General features: G+C 38.5%; 1 protein-coding gene across 3 annotated transcripts in view; it reads left to right on the top strand.

The window, feature by feature from the left end:
- The window catches only part of GRAMD2B (GRAM domain containing 2B), a 39,489-nt gene extending 17,662 nt beyond the window's left edge, over positions 1-21,827 (top strand). Inside the window, exons 2-14 of one of the 3 annotated variants that reach the window (XM_048932056.1) lie at positions 4,267-4,389; positions 5,983-6,070; positions 6,362-6,428; positions 7,101-7,204; positions 11,237-11,332; positions 12,433-12,504; positions 12,625-12,705; positions 13,364-13,475; positions 14,605-14,727; positions 14,912-14,999; positions 15,401-15,502; positions 17,264-17,357; positions 20,584-21,827. In XM_048932056.1, the coding sequence (XP_048788013.1) occupies positions 4,267-4,389; positions 5,983-6,070; positions 6,362-6,428; positions 7,101-7,204; positions 11,237-11,332; positions 12,433-12,504; positions 12,625-12,705; positions 13,364-13,475; positions 14,605-14,727; positions 14,912-14,999; positions 15,401-15,502; positions 17,264-17,357; positions 20,584-20,625 (1,192 nt within the window). In that variant the 3' untranslated portion in view covers positions 20,626-21,827. Of the gene's footprint in view, positions 1-4,266; positions 4,390-5,982; positions 6,071-6,361; positions 6,429-7,100; positions 7,205-11,236; positions 11,333-12,432; positions 12,505-12,624; positions 12,706-13,363; positions 13,476-14,604; positions 14,728-14,908; positions 15,000-15,400; positions 15,503-17,263; positions 17,358-17,789; positions 17,988-20,583 lie in introns of those variants that run through there. The other 2 variants (XM_048932055.1, XM_048932054.1) reach the window with 2 other exon arrangements.
- The last annotated feature ends 1,245 nt before the right edge of the window (positions 21,828-23,072 follow it).

The following is a 23,072-nucleotide window of genomic DNA, read 5'->3' as shown; positions in this document are numbered from 1 at the left end:
CATCTTTCTAACTGCAGCTGCAAAATTAATCCTTGTTGGATAGAAGTGATGAAGAAGGGCTGCAGGACTTCTAATATAACACAATAATCCTTTGTCCACAAAGGGTATGTTATAGCAATGCTGACCCCTGTTAAACCCTAAGAAAATTTTATTTTCACTGTGCTTGGCAAACAGCTGAAGTTGCAAGTAGCACCTTTGATTATTGACACAGAACAAGTAGCCTGGGTTTCCTTTGAATGTCTTTACGAAGCTTTGTAGGAAAGTCTGTGTGTGCTGTCGGGAGACAGCAAACCTTATCTGGTTCTGAAGTTCTTGTCTGAGACGTGTTTGTGTCTGCAAGACTCTATCTATTACAAGCTGGCCATTCTTCAAGGCTTGCTTTCCAAACTGTGGCCTGTTAGCACATCTCTGGTATATTACTTTTGTTCAGCGTTTCTCATTCAAACAAGTTTGGAAGGGAACTGGGAAAAAAATATACGTTTTAGAATTCTTTTTTCTATGAAAGGATCCCGCTGAGTTAATAGGACACAACTTATGAACAGTGAGTTCACTGGCTCACAGGCAGTCTGCATTTTCCAGGTGCTGCAGAAGATTAGCTTCGAACAGGAAAACTGTTGAAAGTCCAAAAGCTTTGTGCCATACAAGCAGCTCAACAAAGGTGTCTGTCAGAAAGCATTTATGTCACAGAAACCATTCAAATCGGAGGAGATGAAGTTCCTCTGACTTTTGATATACTGATAATACAACTCTGAATTCTTCATTACAGTGAAACTTTGTCTATTTGCTGTTATTAATGTATTCCTTTCATTTTTCCTTTTATGTGATTTAATCTTACAGTACTCACATCTTGTTATTTGTGCATATTTTAAAAACAAACATTTTTACAAGAAGTTTTACCTATACTGCTTATAACTACGGTTTATTTATTGATGGATTTTAGAGACTTTTTTTTTCTCTTAGCAGTTATTTTATATCAGCTTAGTAATAGTACCAAGTGCACTATGTTCAATGTAAAAAATGTTTATTTTCCAATCAACAAGGTGCTGTTTCAAAGTTTACATTCTTTGCTCTAATGCTTGCAAGCATCATTCATTTAAATGCAACTGTTGTTAACAGCAGTAGTAAGGATAATATTGTTTCTGTGATGCTCTTGATCTTTTGTTTGTTTTGCATGGGTTGCTGAGTCTTGTGATCTTTTTACAAAGTATTTATGAATCCTTAGACTTGAAAATGTAAGGAGCACTTTAATTTACTTTTGACCTGATAAATGCTGTTTTTAGGTCATGCCATGATCTTTCCTTCTCTGGAAGGTCAACTAAAATAAGATTCCTTCTGACATTTTGAAGATAATTATTAGGAAATTAGCCACGATACAGAGCTACAAATATCAGAAGTACAAGGACAAATTCTTGTGTAGTGTTTAATTATGTGAAAGGTCAATGTGAAGGGGGTGTAAGTAAGCAAGACTATGGTGGCTGGGAGGAGCATACCCTATCACTGCTTTCAGTAGGACAAGCTTATGAGGACATTTCCTCTCTCTTGAGATGTTTTGAAGCCAGTTATTGCCTAGGCACATCCCTTCTGTTCTCAACTGAAGGAGACAATCGTGGATATTCAGCACCAGCCTGGATACTTTCCTGTGCAACCTGCTGTAGGGAGCATGCATTAGCAAGGGTAGCTTGTACTTGATCCCCTGAAGTCCCATCCGACCCCTCTTTGGAGAGGCAACCAGGGAAAGGAACAGGGAATAATTTATGGGTGGGGAAAAAGGAGTATGAGTGGTAAGTAATACTGTGTTTAGGAGTAACAAAACATCTTACTGTACTTGTGAGCATAAGGGAATGCTAAACCCCAGGGCATATGTTCTTTTTCACAACAAGCTTTTTGTAGTAAGTGTGGTTGTTGACTCGGGCTGCTTTGATCTGCCAGTAGTATTGCCTTGTCAGAATAAGCAGGCTGTCCAGCCTCATACTTGCAGGATTTGCAGGCTTTGAGAATAAAGGCGCTCCAGTAACTGTGGGGAGCACCTTAGTTTGACAGTTCTGTCCTCATAAAATGTTTAACAATATAAAATTGCTTATTCGGGTTTTTCATTCAAAAGATTGAGCTCCAGCTAAATCAGATCATTTCATTCTAATGTATGTAGGCCGAAAGTAAAAGCCAGTGCCTTGTGGTCAGGCAGAGCCAGTCCAAGAACAAAACAACTCGGAAACAATTTATTTTTTCCTTATAAACTTCTTTAGTGCTGTGACCCTTTCATGCAAAGTGTGAACTGATTTAGCAAGTGTCAACTCAGTGCCCCTGTGGTGAAGACTGTTAAGTGATGGGGAAGAATTAGAAAGGGGGATAATTGCCGTATGGAAACATAAGACTTTTTGAGAACAAATCTCAGAATCAGCAAGGCAAAACTTCATGGCTTTAACCCTAATTTAGCTGTGAATTAGAACACTGTTAAATTCATTGTAACTTCAGTAAGACATTGTGAGCTGTATCTTCTGATCTTATTTACCAAAGCATAATCAAAGCTGAAAATATTATGCTCTTACTAAAAGCAAGTGGGATTAGTCTGGGAATCTCTGTCAGCAAAGCTGTTACCTTAGTAGGAAAAATAAACTTCCTATTGATACAACAGTCTCACTTCATGGCAGTGGCTATGTTGTCATCATAGAGTTGTAGAAATTAAACATCATAAAGAAAAATTTCTGTCAATGCTCTCATCTGTGTTTAGGCATTTAGATTACAGGCAGCATAATTTGTTTTTCTTTCATGTGGAAACTTTAGTCTTCCATAAAAGGGCGTGTTTATATGTTGTATCTACTTGTCATGTCTTATTTTAAAGCATTAACATTCTTCAGACCTTGCTATTTGTAATGGCATTTTCCTCTAAGTTTTCTGAGGTGAGAAAATGATGAGGGAAGGGCTTTAACATATTGCTTATTGCTGATTCTTCAGTGTGCATTTCTGAAACAGTGCTATGTGCTATGAAAGGACAGTGCACTGTGACAGTTCTGTAGAAAGAAATAGCACTTTCGACACATGGAGTGGGCCCTTCATTTGTTAGTTTTGTGCAGATCAAGTCTTGTGGAAAAGGTAAGTGAGGCAAAATACAATCCAATGTCCTCATGCAACAGTGAGCAACAAATACTCTGTTAAGAGTTAGGTGTTACCATGCATAATGTTTATCTCTCAACCTGCCAATCAAAGTAACTTCCGTTAGTCATCATATCTAAGTGCTAAAAGTGAAATGCATTTTTCCAAAATGAGACTGTACATTTGGAAAGGAAACCAGAGCTGCAAATGTCATGAGCACTGTAACATCTGTGGCAAGATTGCAGTTTACCTCTCCTCATTACTGAAATTCCAGCACTCTTAACTGTTGAGATGTATAATCATAAAATCATAGAATGGCTTAGGTTGGAAGGGACCTTAAAACCACCTATTTCAACCCCCTTGCCATGAGTAGTGTTATCATCCAACTAGATGTGCTGCCTGGAGCATTTGTCCAACCTGGCTTTGAATGCTTCCAGGGATGGGGCGTCCACAACTTCTCTGGGCAGCCTATTCCAGGGCTTGACCATCCTCTGAGTAAAACATTTATTCCTATGATCTAAGCTAAATCTCCTCTCTTTTAGTTTAAAGCCATTGTCCCTTGTCCTGTCACTATCAGATCACGTAAAAAGTCTGTTCCCCTCCTGCTTGTAAGCTCCCTTCAAGGACTGGAATGCCACAATTAGGTCTCACTGAAACCTCTTCTTCAGGCTAAACAAGCACAGCTCCCTCAATTGTCATAAGAGAGGTGCTCCAGTTCTGTGGTCTTCATGGCTCTTCTCTGTACATGCTCCAACAGCTCCATATCTTTCTTGTGCTGGGGCCTCAGCCTGGATGCACTACTCCAGATGGGGCCTTAAAATGGCAGAGTGGAGGGGAACAGTTACTTTTCCTCGCTCTTCCTGAGTGCTACATCATCCGTATATCCAGTTTCTTCTACTGGTCTGTTGCTCTTTTTCTGCCTGGGTCCCAGTCTCCAGTCAAGAAGAACCAGGAGAACACTACTTGTGCTTCTGAACACTTCAACATCTTTCTAATGAATATAAAGTCCTGACGTAATACTGACAAGTTAATAGATGCAGACTTCTCAGGACATCAGTGTAAAGGATGTCATAATTTTGTTTTTCATTTTGTTCAATAATGACAATATGGCAGAGTGGCATTTGGCATTGGTGTGAATCCTGCAATACACATTGCTTTTTTTTTTCCCCCCTGCAGTTCTGATGTAGAAAATGGAACGAGTGAAAGAAGAAAGCCAGGAAAATCACCTCCTGTTTTGCTGCAAACTCCTACCAGTGAAGTGGAACATTTTGATGATGGAAAGAAAGTTGATTTTGCTAGGTAATGGTCAGGAATATTGTCAATTAATTAAAAAATCAGAATGGGAAGCTGAGCTGAGAAATGAGATTTATCAGATACCCCATTTGTGGGTTAGCTTGCACCCTAAGCAGGTAAGCAGGGAGCCTACATTCTGAGGCTGCCATGGCAGCAGCAGTCAGAAGAGTGGTAGTATGAACTCTTGGGTTGGATTAGCTTTACTCTTGTAGGGAAGAATGCACTGCACTGTAACCACTGCTGGTTACGTCCTGTTCACAGCCAGGTTGACACAGTCTAACTGAGCTGCAGTTTGAGTCCTGGGTTATTCGTAGAATACTTTCTTGCTAGTGTGCTTATCCACTGTAAAGCTATAACAAAAAAATATTTTTGGACTCTGCACTTTATATTGTATCAGATGACTGCAGTCTCTCTTAAAGAAACTGAAGTAATAATTAAAAAAAAAAAAAAACACAACTTCTGAAGGGCAAATTTTGCATTCCTTTCACTTTCAACTGGGCAGCTAATGCAGAAGTCAGTGGTCAACCTGACAGAGTGGTTGTGGTCACAGGGCAGGTAGTTACAAAGCAGCACTTAAATTTTTGAAGCATCTTTGAGAGAAATATGTGCTAACTTTTTATGTAAAACTTCTTTCCAGTTTAACCCTCTCATACAGTTTGACTCTATGCTATATGGAAGGATTGGCATAAGGCAAAGCTAGCTATTCAGTTTGACTGGTACATTGCACAGAAACGTGAATATGCCTACAGATGTATATTGGAGGCTTCTTCTGTGAGGGACCACCTGAGAAACACAGCCAGTCCCCCAGCTGTATAATCTCTTTCCTAAATTTATTTATAACCCTAATTTAAGGTTCCTCTCACTCTTAGCCCTGAAATAAGCAGAATTTATTTTCCTATCATCCTCAGAGATTTTCCTCTGTGCTCTTTCTACTTCTGAGCTGTTTGGCTTTTTTATGTTGTTGTTGCTTTTTTCTTTCAGTATGAATTGCTAAGGGTGTACAGGTACAACAGCTTCCTATAAAAAGAGCATTCATAGTCCTTTTTGATTTATTGGAAACTTCACTTCCAGAATTGCTGGTTGTCTCATTGATTTCCATACACTGGTGTTTGTAGCCATTCTCTGAATGTACATCCTTGTTTTCTCTGTTGCACTTTCCAAACAACCTCCCTTCTTCTAGTATAAGTTCATAGCTTCGACTGCACTAGCTTGAACTCTCTGCTACTAAGGTTTGACTTTTATTACATTACCAAGTGAATTGCTTAATGTTTCTTATGTTGCTTGGAAACAAACATGGAGCAAGGCACAATGATGATCCATTAAACCTATAAAAATGCTTTGAACGTTTTTTTTCCTTACAACTAGTGGTCTAAAATATTCCTTCTAAGTTAAAAATAGACCTCTTGGAGGACTGGCCTAATTCAAGATTAAGACAGACTCCTATACATTGCTATGTACTACTTCAAAAATCAGGTTGTAGCAGTTGAAAGATTAACATGTCTCACAGAAAAAAAAATGCCCTGTTGATAACTTAAAAGGCAAATTAAATGAGGTCAATAATCTTACATGGCATGCTTTTTTTTTAATTATTATTTTCAGGACAAAGAGCAGTACAGAAAGTCCGCTCCTGACAGTGGAAAGCAAGAATGATTCCAAAATTGAAAGGAAAAAACATATTTCAAATCAGGTAGGGAGAAGATGGACTTTTTTTGTTGATGACTGGTAAGAGCAAATACAGAACTGGAAGAGCACCCTTGTTTACTAGTATTCTATTTCCTGATTGTGTAAGGATGTAGGTCCCTTTTTTTATCTTAGATCAGAACAAGTTAATAGGCATATAGCAAAAATGATGATTTGCTGTAAAACAAATAGGCAGAAGGAGAAGAAAATGGGAGTATAGGAAGTTGTATGAGTCACTTAAATGTAAGAATATCTAATAAGGCATGTGTCTTTCGTGGTGGGCCTTTTTGTTTTTTAGCTGAAGGCAAATGCACACTTTCATAAGCTGTTTCTGGATGTTTCCATTGATGAGCCACTAAAACAAAGTGAGTATTAAGACCCTTATATTGCTGGCTGTGGATCAAAATACTGTTAATATCTGCCAACTCTGGTGGCATAAAAAAAAGCACTACCCCAGTTTTAAAAAACTTTTAACTCCAGCTGCCTGGAGCTGCAAGGCTTCATTTGCATGCAGGGGTGTTTCTGTTACAGTCTTGTAAAATGTATATTTCTTTGTTCTTTGTGTGTTTAGCATCTTTTGGTGTTGTAGCTCACTTTGTAATTCTTAACAGAGTAACCTTGAGCAATGTTTTGAAAACTGGTCTAAAGCTTTGTAGGAATCCAGGTGGTACTCTGTCAAAAAAAGTGTCTTGGCATCTGAGACCCTGTTGCATATTACACATTTCAATCTTTATTCTTCATCTATTTTGAATTAAAGTAAAGCTTGTGAAATCTTCTGAGCTTTTCTATACTTGTAAAACTTTTTCAGTGTATCAAGGTTTAGAGTGACAGAATCGTTTGAGTTGGGAGAGGCCTTCAAAGATTGCCTAGTTCAAATCCCCTGCAATGATCAGGGATGGTTTGAAATTGTTTGTTAAAAGATATAAACCCAAACAGGTAATGGGTAAGAGAAATAAATAAATTAAAAAAGAGCAAAAAAAAAATGCCAGTGTGTGTTGTGTGTACACTAAAAGTTACAGAATATCTTTATACTTTAGGTTTTACCTGTGCTCTCCAGAAAGAAATTCTTTATCAAGGAAAGCTGTTCCTTTCTGAAAACTGGATTTGCTTCCATTCCAAGGTTTTTGGTAAAGACACTAAGGTTAGTACTAAATCGTAGTACAGGTCCTTAGAAATCTTGTCATCACTTGAAATTTGCTTTATTTTGCAAGGCTAGAAGACTTCTAGTACCTTCACGTGTTACTGAAAAGAATGACTATGCCCAAAAGTCTCTCTAAAACAGGAGTACTATTACTATTAAAGAACCAGTCATCGCTTTAAGGTTTTCCTGTCTGAAAAAATACGTAAGAAAATAACTTGACATGGAATTACAAAGGCTGCCAAACTCACACAGCTGTAATTGTACGAAACTGGCTCTCTTGGGTTAACTATGGAAAAGAGAAGGAGGAGGCAGGGTGCAAAGTATAAGGGCTAGTTGGGGAAATGGTGGGAAAGATCAAGCAAACTCATTAACAGTTAAATAAATTTTAAAAAAAGCACTAAAACTGGCTCCAGAGTGAAATTGCAAAGGCCTGAGGGGATTCTTCTACCTGTTCCTTCTGTTCTACATGAACAGAGAAAGTCTAGTAGGCACTTCACTTTCACTTGTGAGCCTAGTCTAAAGAACAGAACAGACTTGAACAGCTGGGACGATCTTAATTACTCTTTTCTCAGTACAGATATGACCTGCATAACATTTTATCCACCTTTGCTGAACATTATGCATATAGTTAAAATTACACTGCACCCAAAAACATACATGTTCTGTTTTGTTGATTTGGAAGTTTTGGGGTCTTTGTCAAAACAAACTCTTCTCTGTGTTTGATCTTTTATTGGGAAGAAGCATGATTTGCAGTAAGGATTTTTTTGGCTTCTTTCTTTCACAAGTGCTTCATTGAATTACTTGCTTTTTACATCAAGACCCTTTCTCAGTGTTGCTGACACCAGTTTAGGGAGTTCACAATATATTATTTCTGTTCTGTCAGCTGTTGTGCTGGAACACAGTACGTCTTTGACAGGGACTTTAAGAAGGTAGAATATGTTTCTTAAAAATGATTAAAATTATTAATGACACATTACTGAGACTGGCTCTATAACTTAATTATTGCTTGGGCCAAGAAACTGGACTATTGTTTCCTAGTTGATGCATTATATTAATTAAGTGTAAGTAATGTGTTAATATGTACGATGTTGGTGTGCATGTCACTGAAAGCCAGACAAAGAAATCAAAATTAATGAAGGATTGGATGCCATCATTTAAGTTCATAGCATCTATCTTGTCAGGTAGTTTCATTAAAATTGAAGTTGCTGTCTGTGTCCTGCACAGCACAAATGAATGTGCCTTGACCTACTCCAAACTGTGGGGCAGCTTTCTAAAATTCAAGCTTAGCTTAAATTTTACACGATTAATACATGATTAAAATCTAATAAAAACCTGCCAAGTTGAAGAGAAAGACGTGGAATAAAATCTGCTAAATGATAATCATTTAGAACTGGCAAATGATTAAAATGTCAGCAGTGTGAGTGTATGTATATATTCATATAAATGATGCAAAGGGAAACAGGAGATAAAGTAGATAAGTTTTCAGAATGTGTCTGTAGTGATATTCCAAGCAATCAGTCCTGGGTCCCTGTTTTAGAAAACATTGAGAGGGGAGAAAAACAAAAATGAGAATGAAAAAAGAGAGAGGCCTGGTCATGTAGTTCCAGTTGTCTTCCCTGCCTCCACAACACACACACTTGATTCAGTCACATATAGCAGGCATAGATTTTTAGACATATCATCAACAAAACAACAGGGAAATTGGCCATATAATGAAGAATCGTGTAGTAAGGGAGGAGGAAATCAGGCTTGACAGGAAGAACCGTTTTCATAGATGCCACATATATTGACAGAGTTGCCAAGATGCAAAACCTCTATTGCTTGAAACAGTTTAAACTTAGCCGTAACCCATCTGCTGAGAGAAGTAGCAGGTCTACATGTTCTATTACATTTATCAGGACAAGTTCTTCTACCTACAGATTTTCTTCTTTTAAAATCTTTGGTGGGTGAAATAGTCATGAAAATAAGGAGATTTGAACCTGCAATGTAAACACTTTATGTGTTCAGAAATAAAAGAATCCTTCTGCAGGATTTAACAGGCTTTGAAAGACTTTGCTGTCTTTCCAGGTTCTTCTATTTTGGCTGTATGTATTGACCTCCAGTCTTCTCTGGAGTTAAGTATCATCCTAGTTGCTTTTCAAGATGCCTGCATGTAAACTTGTTTCCTGAAATAATTATTACTCCAGATAGAAATAAAATACTAGCAGTGATTTTAATCTAATGCTTAAGTAAGAATGCAATAAGCAAGTACTTAATCCCACTTAAGTATTCTTTAGTCTTGATTACAGTAATGTTATCCATCAAAATTGCATGCAGCAGAATGCCATTAACATCTCTTACTTAAAGTGCCTTGAGGTGGACTGAACCAACTAGAGAACTTCTAAGCTGCGTTTTTTTTATCACTGCCATTTGCAGATTTTCTGCTGATAAATCTTTGGGAGTGGTAGGTTTCATTTATTTTCTCAGTGGTGGTTGTTATGGTTTTTGGTTTTTTCAGCAACACAAACTGTATTCTGACTACATGACAATTCTGTTCTGTCTTCCTGTCAAACAAGCATCATATCTACTCCCTTCTTTCCACTCAAGAAACAGCCTTTTTTGAACAGAAGTGTTGCAGAATCTTTTCGGATCAAGAAAACATTCAGTTCAGGAAAAGTATAATGGAGAATCTATTTAATTAGCCTGTTTGCAAAAGACTTGGCGTCTGAAGCCAACAAATAGAATTGGAGTGTTTAGATAAGAAAAATAATTGATGTAAAATAGAATTAGATAGAATAATCACTGTCCAGATTAAAAATTGTGTTCAGACTTAGAGATTCTTAGACTCAGGCATAGGCCTAACAATAATATATAGTTACAGGCATTGGCTGTTGTTGTGGTTGTGCTTTTTTCTCTTTTCTTTTTTCTTTCTTCTTTTTCTTTCCTTTTTTTTTTTTTTACTTCTTTCACATATTTTTTAATAAAACTGAGTACTGAATGAATGAATGAACAAATGACTTTCTAGCCTGCAGATGACAGAGGAATAGCTAGCCATGCTTAAGCAGTGGCTGGTTATCTTGCATCCAGGTGAAGCACACTTCTTGTTAGTTCCAAAAAATATATATATTTTTAATGGCTTGGTGTTGCTTTGCACTTATTGCTCTGAACAAAAGTTAATGAAGATTTATGAAATTGCACAGAGAAACCTTGTTCTCCTGCATTAATGTGTTTTTAATTCTGTGCTCTGATTGCTCAGTGCTCAATCTCTGGACACTTTTAATCTTAGTTTGAAATTTCTCAAACTATTGAGGCAGGTGTTCTCAACAGTAGCTGTAGCCTATCCATGTATATCTTGGATTATTTTATTTGCCTAACTTTCTAAGCCCAAGGCTTTTCAACTGCAAGTCAAACCAGCTGTTCAGTCCTTTGTAATACAAGGTTTACAGAAAGAACCCACGCATAACATTTTAACTGAAATACTCTGAAATATAGCACCACGCATATTACTGAAGGGGTTGGATAAAAACAAGAAGCAGGAGGGAAATTTGGGAACTTTTCAGTGTAAATGTAGCCAGTTTGGGTGGCGCACAGGAATGGGTATAAATAAGTCAGAGGGCGTGTGGTTACTGGATCTTTCAGTGATACTCATGGACAAGCTGTTTACTCAGCTGTTAAGTGCAAATGAAAGGATCTGTAAGTGGTGAAAAGAGCTATTTTTTATTCTTCAATACCCTGTTGTCTGATTTGTTTTGTTCCTCAGCAAAACGCCTAGCTTTAAGACTACTTGCTTCTGGAGATCTACAGTGAACAAAGCTTCCAGTCTTTTAAGAGCATCTGATGAAAATAGAACTAAAAATAGTTAAGAAATAATATTAATCTGAAACCACACCTGTTCCATATGAATTGTTAGTAATCAAGGACATAGAGGAGAAATCCTTACGTGGAGAGCATTGAAAGTCTGGCTTATCACAGTTGGTAGGCTGGCCACTTGTGGAACAGCATGCAGGTTTGTATGCATGTACTGAGACTAATACTGCAATGGTCTTGTTGTAGATCAGCATACCTGTGCTCTCAGTGACACTTCTGAAGAAAACCAAGACTGCCCTTCTTGTGCCAAATGCTCTGATCATAGCAACAGTCACAGACAGAGTAAGTACATAGAGGACAATGCTATTGTACCCTGCCTGTTCTCCTTTTCATTTTTCAACATCTTTTGTCCTCTCTACTTACTGGCACTCATATCATGAGAGATTCTTGAAGGTGCCAGCTGGTCATTTAAGCAGGTAGAGAAATTGGTCACGTGTAGTCATTTAGATTTAGAATCCCACTGGGTCTGGTTTCTTACCAGATAATTTGAGCTACTTCTGCCTCCTCAAGTGTCAGACAAGGGCTATGTAGAACTTGATGAGAAAATAAGAAATGCAACCTCTTGTTGTCAGCTGTTGCCTGTAAGCTATCATTCCTCGTTCTCCAAGACTTCTGTGTAGTGACACCCCAGGAAGTGTGTGCAGGGAGTGTTCTCTGCCTTGCTGGCAGCTCTTCACAATGTTCAGGCATTTTTTTGGGTCTCTCATCCGATCAGCGATACCTTAGATGCAGCAAAATGCAGTTTCTCCCTACAATCTCAGTAGTAATTGCATCAATTAGTAGAAAATGTGATTATCCTAAGAAAAAAACAAAAACAAAACCATTTTCTCTGCAGAAATGTTTTTGAACTTTGGCATTTTTTTTTAAGAGTAGGAAATTATTATTTTTTTCCACTCAAGAGGGTGGTGAGGCACTGGAACAGGTTGTCCAAGGAGGTTGTAGATACGCCATTCCTGGAGGCATTCAAGGCCAGGCTGGATGTGGCTCTGGGCAGCCTGGTCTTATGATTGGTGACCCTGCACATGGCAGGGGGGCTGAAAACAGATGATCATTGTGGTCCTTTTCAACCCAGACCATTCTAGGATTCTATGAAAACATAGCATGCAAAGTTTTTAAGACAAACAAACCAAGAAATTAAAATTATAGATCTGGACTATGCTGTTCTCTGCAGTAGAACATGGCAAATTTTATGTGCCTGTTCTTTGTTCCCTGCGATTAACCTCAGTTCTTAATCTCAGAAGGAGTGGAGGTTTTCCTTGCTACATGAAGGTTCTTGAAAATAAGTGGTTTTGCTGATTAGATAGCTGTCAGTTTAAGTAAGGTGAAAGGAAGCTTGTGCTGTGTGTCTTTTCTCAAATGATTTTGGAATTTTTGTTTTTCAGTATATGTTTGTCTCCTTACTGTCCAGAGATACAACCTACAAGCTATTAAAATCTATATGTAGACATCTTGAGGTAAGTACTAAAGGGAATGAAGAAATGCAGATCTATGTTTGTTATTACTGCTTTACCACTTTTAACTGCTGGGCAATTGCTAGGAGTGTTTCTTGTTAAAGCTGCTGCCTTTTTTTTCAGGATACGAGTATGGGCAACAGTCCCAGTCCATCTTCTGTTGAAAATAGCTTCAGGGCTGATCGTCCTACAACTCTGTCCCTGGTAAATGGCTTCGATGTTTGTTCTTTAGTCGCGCTGTTCTGTTCATTGCAAATCCTTGTAATGTCTGAAGGAAGGAGAGCAAAGAAAATTATGACATCTGTTTGTAAAAATTCCGTGAACTTTTTAACATTAAGAAGCAGTGATAGCATAAGTATAGCTTGATTAATTAGATATATATTGTGTATGTCTTAGAAATATTACAGGGTGTGTATGCCCTACATATTTCTCTTGCTGTCAGATATCACTTCTCTGTGGACTTACTTAACAGTCACTGCTTCCTCTGACATTGGCTATTTTCAGAGTATTTCTTTTACAGTCATTCCATTGTGAGCCAGTTCAGAAAGCTGAAAGAGCTGTGTCTCCACATGTGAAGACCAGATTCTGACTCTAGAAATGCCTGCTCTGGACTTGTTCATCTAGCAATCTTTCTTTTGTAGGCATACTTAATCTTCTCAGTTGACCTAAGGCAGGGAATGATGCTTAAATTCTGGTGGTTATAAGTGGTCTGCTTATTTTGCTAACCAGATTTCAACATCTTGTGTTATCAAAAATTACTTCTGTTCAGGCAGTTTTAAATATGTAATTGTTAGTTCAGTTTCTACATGGAAGTCAGAGGAAATAAGGTTAATTAGACTTGCTATGACTGTTTCCCCACCAGGATTTCAATGAAGACTATTCTGATCTGGATGGAATAGTACAGGAGCAGAGACAAGAGATGGAGGAGTCCAGCAGCACAGGCTCACAGACCCCGGAGCTGGAACGCTTCCAAGGTGAGTAGGATCATGGAGCTCCAAGAAGATGGGAACAGATTAGTCCTAGGTTTTGCTTCTGTAATTCCTTCCGATGTAGAAGTGGATCTGTGTTCTCCACAGTCCTGCAGAGTAGTTAGGTACAGTCTTCCTCCAGGTTGCGAGAGCTGAATTTCCCCTGTTATGTTGTGCTTTGTAATCCAGAATTAAATAATGACTTCATCACCATCAGGCTTGATTTATCACTACTGACTCCAATTGCATTCACCATCTGTTTCAAATGCCCCTTATCAATTATACTGTCACAGATATAGCTTAGCAAACATTCATGCTTCCTTTCTCTTCCTCTTTCTCTCTATTTTTCTCTTTCTCTTTCCTTGACACTTTCCCCTTTCTTTTTCATTTTTAATTTAAAAAAACTATTATAAAATAGCTCAAGTTATAAAAAACTGTCTTCTAATCAGTGGGATTCTAAATAAATATTATGTACTGTGGTAGATTTTAGTAATCAAAACTATTTCGTATGATTTTATGTTTCTGTTTTATGAACCTTAATTCTGTTCTTTGTGGTCATCGAAGCTCCCAAAGATATCATCCGTTGTTCATTCTTACTTCAAGTTTTTCACCTTGTTAGCAAGAATGTGTGTAGGTGTCACAGAATCACAGAATGGCCTGGGTTGGAAGGGATGTCGAGGATCATGAATCTCCAACCTCCCTGCCACCAGCAGGGAGGTGAGCAGGGCCACCAGCCTCCCCATTTAGTACTAGACCAGGCTGCCCAGGGCCCCATCATCTCTGTAGCATATTCAGTCCTTTTGAGAGATTGCTTTTTTGTCTGTTTAATCTTCAGTCTGGAAATTCAGTGATAATCTGTGGAACTTGAATGGGTTGCCTTCTCTTGAATAACCTGGAAGTATAAACGTACCATACACAATCCCTTTCATTCCACATGCTTTTCTTCTCCTTTGTCATTATGTGCAGTTATTACATGGATTATTTTAAGTCCTGTAAAATAACAGCTGCTTTCTATCTATGTTCAAAGTACGTCTCTTAAAACCCTTCTGTTACCATATTCCTTGGCTAACTTAAGCTACAAATGGTTTCCTTTGACCTCGTATTTCAGCTCTATTAAAAATCTTGCTTTTGACAGATTATCGCGTTGTTGAGACACAGACTCACTTGAAAGTTTCAAAGACTGAAACAAAGTCTGTCCGTTCTGATGCACGCAGTAAATGGGCACCTGAAGGAAAAGCCAGGAACTGCCTTCGAAATGGTAGGAAATTAAGGGCAGATCCTCAGCTGAAGTTAGTTGAGTCCAACTCATGTAGTTACGTCAGTTCATGTAATATGGAAGATTTCTTCCTGTTCATCTCTCTGTTTGTATTATCTGTTGCATGCTTTAAAACACCATTGTGTCTTTGGTGTTTCCTGATCAAAACGTGTTCTTTCCCTAGCAGGTCATTCTGAACCTTTCAGATTCTTTCACAAGGATAAGTTACAGAAGCTCTTATCTCTGAACCACATACTTATATTTTATGCAGTTCTGTAAGTAAACAATTGATATCAAGATTGTTGAGCAACTCTGTTCTTTTTAATGTAGATTAATATTATCTCAGCTTTGCTTGAAAAAGAGGAAATCGATGAAAACTTTGGCCTTTATATCTTTTCAGAACTAGAAATGCCAGGATAGACCTATTTAACAGGCCTTTTACTTCTAAAAGCCAAGGATTTTTTGGCTCAGGAATTGTTGGAGAGTTTACCTATTTGCACTTAGCAGAGCCATACTCAAGGTTCAGACTTTCAAAACTATCTGAATGCTACCAGTACCTGTACAGCATGTACAAATACTGATTTAAGTGTCTTTTAATGTTGCATTTGTGAGATGTCTCTGACATTCCCATGTCCATATAAACATAACTGATATATCTTACTTTTTTCTCTTACAGTGTCTGTGTTTTAATATTTTCTACCTTCTACATGAGATACAAAATCAATGTCCTGGAAGAACGTCTTATCTCCATTGCATCTTTTGATTCACATTTTAAGGAGTAAGATGAACTCTATAACTATTTCAATTAAAAATAAAAAATACTTCTCCAGTATCTCATGCTAATCCAGTTTTTTCAGAAACTCCTGTGTTACTGTTGTGCCCTCATGAAACTTAATGTAGTTCTTGTGTCTGCACAAGCCTCATCTCATGGTTTCCCTTTCAAGACTTTTAATGCAAGCAAATGACATGATGTAGTATTGCTTTCAGGATGTTTCAGATAACTGTAAATAATGGTAGTGTAAACTGCTGAAATGAGCTTCTTTCCAGATAATGATTCTGTGAAAAAAGTCATGCCTTCCGTCTTAGTGTCATTTGATTAACCTGCCATGACAGAAAGTATTTTGTAATCTTTAGGCTAATACACCTGACTTACTTTAAGGATGTTTTTAAGAGCCTTGAGCTGCCCAACTCATCTTTAGAGACTGACATCATGTCTTGCAAAAATAAATAATAACAACAACAACAAAATAGAAACTACAACTAGTTCTTCATGTCTTTGAAGAGAACTGGCAAAAAATGCATCATAAGAAAAGGTGTCTATGACTGCTCTCAGTATGGAGTTATATACAGTTATGGAGTCATATTTCCTGGTTGCACTTATGGAGTATTCAAACTATATAAAATTAGAAAACATGCCATTAGTTTGTGTCAAGTCCAGTGAAGAAGAAGTGTAGGACTGCAGATCTTTTAAGTCTCCTAGCAATTATTTAGTAGTTTCATTCTATAACTGTGGAAGAGGTTAAGTCATGGATATGATCTTCCCCTCCTTTTTTTCAGTCCCTCTGTTGCATGAACAGAAAATCTGCAAATTCAAAGGGAGATGCAGCAGTATGTCATATGGGCATCCTCAGTGAACTTAGGACAGAAGGGAGTTCAGCTGGATACTGAAAATACGATGACTTTATTTAGTATCAAATTTTGCATTAACTCTTCTCTCCCTCTCACGACTTAATTTTTCTGAGCTTCTCTGAAAAACGTGACTCAGTCATTTCTAAACCTCACTGCAAAGTCTGCTGTGACATGGTGCAGTTAGCAATCCTGGCAGCTAAAGAAGCACCACGTGAAAAACAGGAGAAAACAAAATTCCAGACAGCTGTACCCAGGTGGAATGGAGCTTTCTGCAAAGTGTTTCAGACTTAGTCATATTGTCATTCTGAACAATGGCTGTGCTGCTTAGGATCCACAGAACACAGCTGAAAGCTGAGTTGCGTATATGACAAAGCTAGGTTCTTAAGAGGAAGGAAATGGTCATTTATCTTAAACAGGCTTGCATTTATGTTTTATCAGTAGTATGGGAAGAAGCGTAAACTTACATAGTAGTAGGCAATATGGAAAGCCATTTTCCCACTTTTTGCATATTTTGACTAACAGGATCATCTGAAGCACTCTTACACAGAAAGGTCCTATTTTCTGTTGTTCTGATACTAAAGCAGGGGTACAGGATGGCCTAATGTGCACTTGTACTGTGCCAAGGGGCTGTGCTTTTTGGTTTTCTCCAAGTCACAAGACACAGAACTTATGCAGCTCTCCAGCTTATTTCTAGATGGAAAACTTCACAGCTATTTCTACTCTACATCTGGAGAGTGAAATAACGTAAGGAATGTAGTCAGAAGTACAGAAGTGACTTAGGGCTTTGTTTCTGTAAACAAGTACAGTTCACAATGCTGCCATTCAAATAATTCATATCTGAATGTGGCTTTCAGCTCTGCTTTCCATTTTCTCATTCCCATCACACGAATTTCTTCATTCTGTTTGACAGACATCCAGTGCGCCAACGTTTGGAATCTCACTTGCAAGTTAATGCTGATGCCTTCTGCGATGAGTTAACCACTAATCTTATGAAATTGGAAAAGGTAACTTTGTATGATATGATGCACATGCCAGTAATGCTCATTAGGTTCTTCTTGAATTTCTTTGGTCTGTTTTTTTGAAGGTACCAAGACACTCACAGATTTCATGCTACAAACTAGCATGTTTTACTAGAGGATGCACTGTTTTCTGGGGCTGTAAGTTAGACAGTGTATAAGCATTGGTCTGTGTAGCTGCTTTGCCTTGAGCTGAGGCTCAACACCAAAAATATTACTAGACCAATCAGGCCAGGGGTGATAATTATATTTAATTATCTTGATTTTTTTTTAAATTCTGTCCATCAGAGTTAAGGATTCTAAAGTTAACAGGAAATTTCCTTAGCAGGAATTCCTTGTCTGGGGCCTTTGTTTGGGTTTTGGTTTTCTGGTTAAGAAAAGCTGTGCTGGCGTTCATATGGAGTCATCCTCTTCATACAGAATGGCTGGAATCCATCTCTCTTCTGTAACACAAATGCTGCTGCTGCACCAGCTGTCTAAGTCACTGTACCTGAGCTTTGCCTATATCTTTGCTCTTCACTATCCAATAATTGCAAGCCTAAATGCACTTGCTGGAATAGGAAATCTGTGCAGAACGTGAGCGGATGGGGAGAACTGATTTCCACTTTATGAACTGTGGTGAGTTTGCCTTGACCTACAGTCAGACCTACCAGCTCAGCAGCTCTCTCACTCCTCAGCAGAACAGGGGAAGAAAATAGGATGAAAAGGACTGTGGATCAAGATAAATGCAAAGAAATTGCTTATCAGTTACTATTAGAAGCAAAACAGACTCAGCTTGGGAAAAATCAGTATATTTTCATTTGGTGATGAGAAACAAAGACAAATGTTAGAACAACACCTTTCCTTGCCTTTCTCCCAGGCTCATCTTCTCTCCTGACTTTTCCTTTCCTGGCACCAAACTATTCTCTTGGGGTTCAGTGTAAGGATTATTGTCACTAAATATCAGTTTTCAATCTGCCACTGTTTCCTTTCATTTCTCTTCTGCTCCAGTTGCATTTTATCCTGCACTGATGTGGGCTCCTGCAAAGGCAGAAGTACTTAGGAAACTTCCACCTGTTCTGGCATGCATGGCCTCTCCGTAGCCTCCATGGGACACCTTCACCCCTCCTCTTCTCCTGTCTCCTCCTCGGCCTTGATGTTCCCTATGCAGTTTCTGTTCTTCTCTCTCCATCTGATGTTTTTGCTTTGTATTCAGTGCACCTTCCCAGATGTGCCACTGCCATGGCTGCTGGGCTCTGCTGTGTATGAGGTGGATCCATTGAAGCCTGCTGGAACAAGCTGTGCTTGGCACTGGGCAGCCCCAGCATCAGCTCACAGCCCACCCCACCACCAAATCTTTGACACCTCTACCTGCTACTAAGCAAATGGAACGGGTGTGCTGGGGAGATGTCAGAATCAACTGGCTAAGCATGGGGAAAATAAACAAATAAATAAATAAATTAGTGGAGTGAAAACAGAAGTTACTGACATTCCTGTGTGATTAAATCAGATGGGGTTTTTTGCCTGTTTCTAAAACTGGCTTTTTTGCCAAGGTTATTCAGTGACTTTTTTTTTTTCCCCTCAAAGTAGGTTTCTCAATTGGCATGAAGGTTATGTAATATTACTGTAACCCATGTGACACCGGATCAAGAGAGTCTCTTCCAAAAATATTTCCCTCCATACTTGCTTCTGCATGCTCTTGATGATAACATATGAACACCAGAGAAGAAATCTTACCAGATGATTACTAAGTTACAATCTTTAGCCAAATTAGTCCATCTAAGAAGTTATTACCTTCCAGCTGTCTGGGACAAGTCTTCAAATGGCCAGATTCGAAGACCTCGCTTTGTTTCAGTGGGAAACCTGCAAAACAACAGGACTAGGCAGGCACAGTCTCTTTCATTGTCTCTGCCAAGAAATACAGTAAAAGGCAGCTGGATGTTGGAGCTGTTCCCAAGAAGTGACCCTTGGTTCTGAATTAGAGTCTTAAGTCATGTACTTCTCTCATTTAGCGTCTACAGAATTGAACACTTGTCATTGCAAAACAGTCACAACTCTGTCAGCTGCTTCTCAAGTTAAATGAGAACTGCATGTAGCTGCCACAACCAGTAGTTAGAACGTTGTTTGACTGCTGCAAAATTGGCAGAAATCTATGAGTTATACGCTCAAGTTACTGCAGTTGTTTAACTGCTTTATATGTCTTAGTGAAAAGTGCTAGTAATTGACTTCAGCTGGCTTCAACAGCAAAACTAATGCAGAAGTTTCAGTGCAAACTGTCATCTCTTCCCCCCTTCTTGTGAGGCTGCAGCACTATAAACTGCTTCACAGAAACTGTCTAGGTTAAAAATGGAAAATTACTCTTCAGTTAGTAAATGTTTAGCGCAGAAGTATTCTGCCATGATTTTTCAAGTGACCTACTTCATACTTAGAGTCCAGAAATTCCCATGACCTAGCAGAATTGTGCTTTGGCTTTTAAATATTTTTAACATGCCATCAGAACGCACCGTGTATTAAGACAAAGTGTTACAAGTGGCTGAAAAAAATTGTGGCCTGATTTTACTCATTTCTTTATTCTAACATAGCTTGTTAAATGGAAACACATGTGTAAGGGTCTTACAAAACTGTTTTTCACTGTTCTTGAAAGACATCTGGGACAGCAGTTCAGTGAGGAGGGTTTGAGAGGTGATGTCCCTGAGCAGGAATTACAGTATACAGTAGTATAATCAATACATGGGCATAGGGACACATATCTGCTGGTTAGATGAGCTTATTTTGCTGCATACATCAGAAGCCTCTGTAGTTGAAGCTGTTCTAAAACTATTTGAATTACTGAAACCTAGGAGCTGTGACTTTTACGTCCAGAGCTTGTATTTTGTTTTGATTGAGTTACAAATTTTGGATTTATTGAAAATTTATTTCTAGCTCTAGTTTCGTTCTCCTGTCTCCTATCTGATGAAGAAAAGAACCCATGGGAGGTTGCAGGAGACACCTGTAAGCGATATCGGCTTGGTTTCAGTTGCTCAGCTAAGCATTCTGCTGACTGATCATATCTGGATGCTTCTTTGACTCTTGTCATTTAATATGAATACTCTCACTTAGTACGAATACCACTGGTATAAATAGCTGTGACAGAATTAAGAAGCACACAGAGAATATATTGAAGAATGTCTTGATTTTCTTAAAAATGTAGTACAACACTTTCTGTTTCCCAATCATTTTTATCTCTTTTTCTAAGATACAGAATAACTTACAGAAACTGCTTGAAGATGGTGAATGAAATGTTTATGTTCTTGGACTGCTTCAGACTTCATTCATCTTGCTTGACAAACAGATTCAAAGGAGCTCTGCTGGACGGAGTTCAAGCTTCCTTATTTTCAGTCCAAGCCAAGGTTAAACTGGTGATGCTCATGTCACAACTCAGAAAGTCATGTTATTGTTTAACTGTGTTTGTCTGCATGTTTTGAAAATAAGGGTTTTTTTTTTCCTTCTTTATGGTGTGTGAAGTAATTAATGGATTTTACAGTTTGTTTGATTTTAGCTTTCCTTACACCAGTGCAAACCTGAAGCAACTCCTTTTACCTCAGCCTTCCTTTTCTGCCTCTCTTCATGTACTTGTAAGTAAGCATTTCAGACACGATTCATATGCTGACATGTTGTGTGAATGAGCTGGTGTGTGTCTCACAGCTGTGGCTATGGATCAGGGCTGTGCTTTTTACTTTCTGTCCTATCATCCCAAAGATTAAAACCAAACACCTCTGTGTTTGATTCTGTGGAGTACTGAATGTTTAATGTGTGCTTAAGCTCTCAGGTGCTGTAAAAAGTCTCGATTCCATGTTCTGTGGCACTGGATCACTGCTGAGCATGAAGTCCATTTCTACTGGGGATTCATTTTACGTCAAAGTCGAGCTTGAAATATGTGTGAACTTGCCAACTCACCATTAAATTGCTTGTGAATAGCATTATGGGTATGACATGTCTGTCTGGAAAACCAACTGTTTTTTCTATCTGCTCTGTCTCTGTCCTTTAAGTTAATTCATCAGTGTGAAGATCTCAGCTAGCTTTCCTTAGAGCTGCATAGAGCCTTGGTTAGCCAAGCAAGTACATTTCATATTCCAATTTATATAAGTCTAGTCCTGATATGGAACAGATATTTCCAAATAATAGAAACTGACAAATTACTGAAATTATTTTTATTGCCACGTTCTTAACTGAAAGAAGAGGTGGACATCTGCTTTGTTATATCACAATATTTTTTCACCTTACCTAGTAGGATAACTGTTTTGGATTTTTTTTAGCTTTCTGATTCACAGAGCAGACTGGTTCATCTGAAAAAGCAATGTTTAGGATAATGACAACTTGTGTATGCAATATTACTGTTTATATATGCTCTGCATTTTATAACCATTTCTGTGAAATGCACCTTACTTTGTTTAAATAAACTTTTTTGAAACAAGCAACTCAGTACTATGATTTATGAGGAAGTTTTTCACTCGGAGGGTGGTGACACACTGGAACAGGTTGCCCAAGGAGGCTGTGGGTGCCCCATCTCTGGAGGCATTCAAGGCCAGGCTGGATGTGGCTTTGGGCAGCCTGGTCTGCTGGTTGGTGACCCTGCACATAGCAGGGAGGTTGAAACTGGGTGATCATTGTGGTTCTTTTCAACCCAGGCCATTCTATGATCCCATGATTCTGTGATTCTATGATTTGGATCATCCTGCTCCCATCCATCGATTTTAATCAAACATGATACTCATGATCTTGAATAGGCTTATTCTACACAGTGCAAAGGAACTGCATCCTGCCTGTGTGTTTCCACTTGCTCATTAATACTCAGAGGAGAAAGGCAAAACAATGCGATCAAATTTCATCTTTTTGGCCTCCATTCGGCCATCTTTTCTCAGATGTTTCCTCCTTGAGGGATAAGGGATGTTGAGGCAGCTGAGAGATACATTCATGCTTTGTAAGTTAGCACAAGTTTTCATCTAAGTGTGTTTGGTTAGAAATCTGTGAGATCGACTGTCTCCCTATTACAATCCCTATCTTTCCTTTCTCAGCCAGCACAGGATTATTGGAAAACCTGTTTTTGCAAGAAAACTGTTGAAAAAGCTATTTTTTCTATCCTTCCATCCTTCCTTTTCCCTACTTTCCTCTTCTTCCACAGTTCCACTGTTTATGCAGTTTTGTGCTCTTTCCTCACATTTTCACTTTTCTATTTACTTACCTTTTCTGTCTGTTTCAGTATAAAGGCTGTAGTTCTATTTGTGATGCTTTAAAATTGAGGTCACAAGTCACTTTTGTCAAAGGAGCATCTGGGTAGTTTAATTATATCCATCAGCTGGTCTGAATTAGTTTATTACGCCTTTAGATCAGCAAAGATATGCTTTGCTATATAAAAACAAGAGAGAGTATTACATAAAGCAGACAGGCTAAACCTGTAGGCAGGCTTATCACCAGCCATAAGCAAACGGAATAACTGTAGAGGTGAAAGAGTAATCAAGGGTAGAGGGTGTCCTTTAGCCTGTATGGCTGCATGCCAGGGGAGGTGAGTCTGGACAAAGGTGTGCAGCAGTTTCTCATAGGGGAAGAAGCAGCAGTTAGTTTTTGACTGTGGTCACTTCAGCTCACCAGGTCTTTATACGTGGTAGCCTTCCCTCAGCTCTTCGGTTTGTAACCTCACTCCTTATTTTTCCAGAGGTAGGATGAGGATGCCTCAAGGATTTCATG

The sequence above is a fragment of the Lagopus muta genome, chromosome Z (assembly GCF_023343835.1).
Source record: "Lagopus muta isolate bLagMut1 chromosome Z, bLagMut1 primary, whole genome shotgun sequence".
Lineage (NCBI taxonomy): Eukaryota > Metazoa > Chordata > Aves > Galliformes > Phasianidae > Lagopus > Lagopus muta.
The sequence above is the reverse complement of the archived record's forward strand: the minus strand, read 5'-3'. Positions and strand labels throughout refer to the sequence as shown.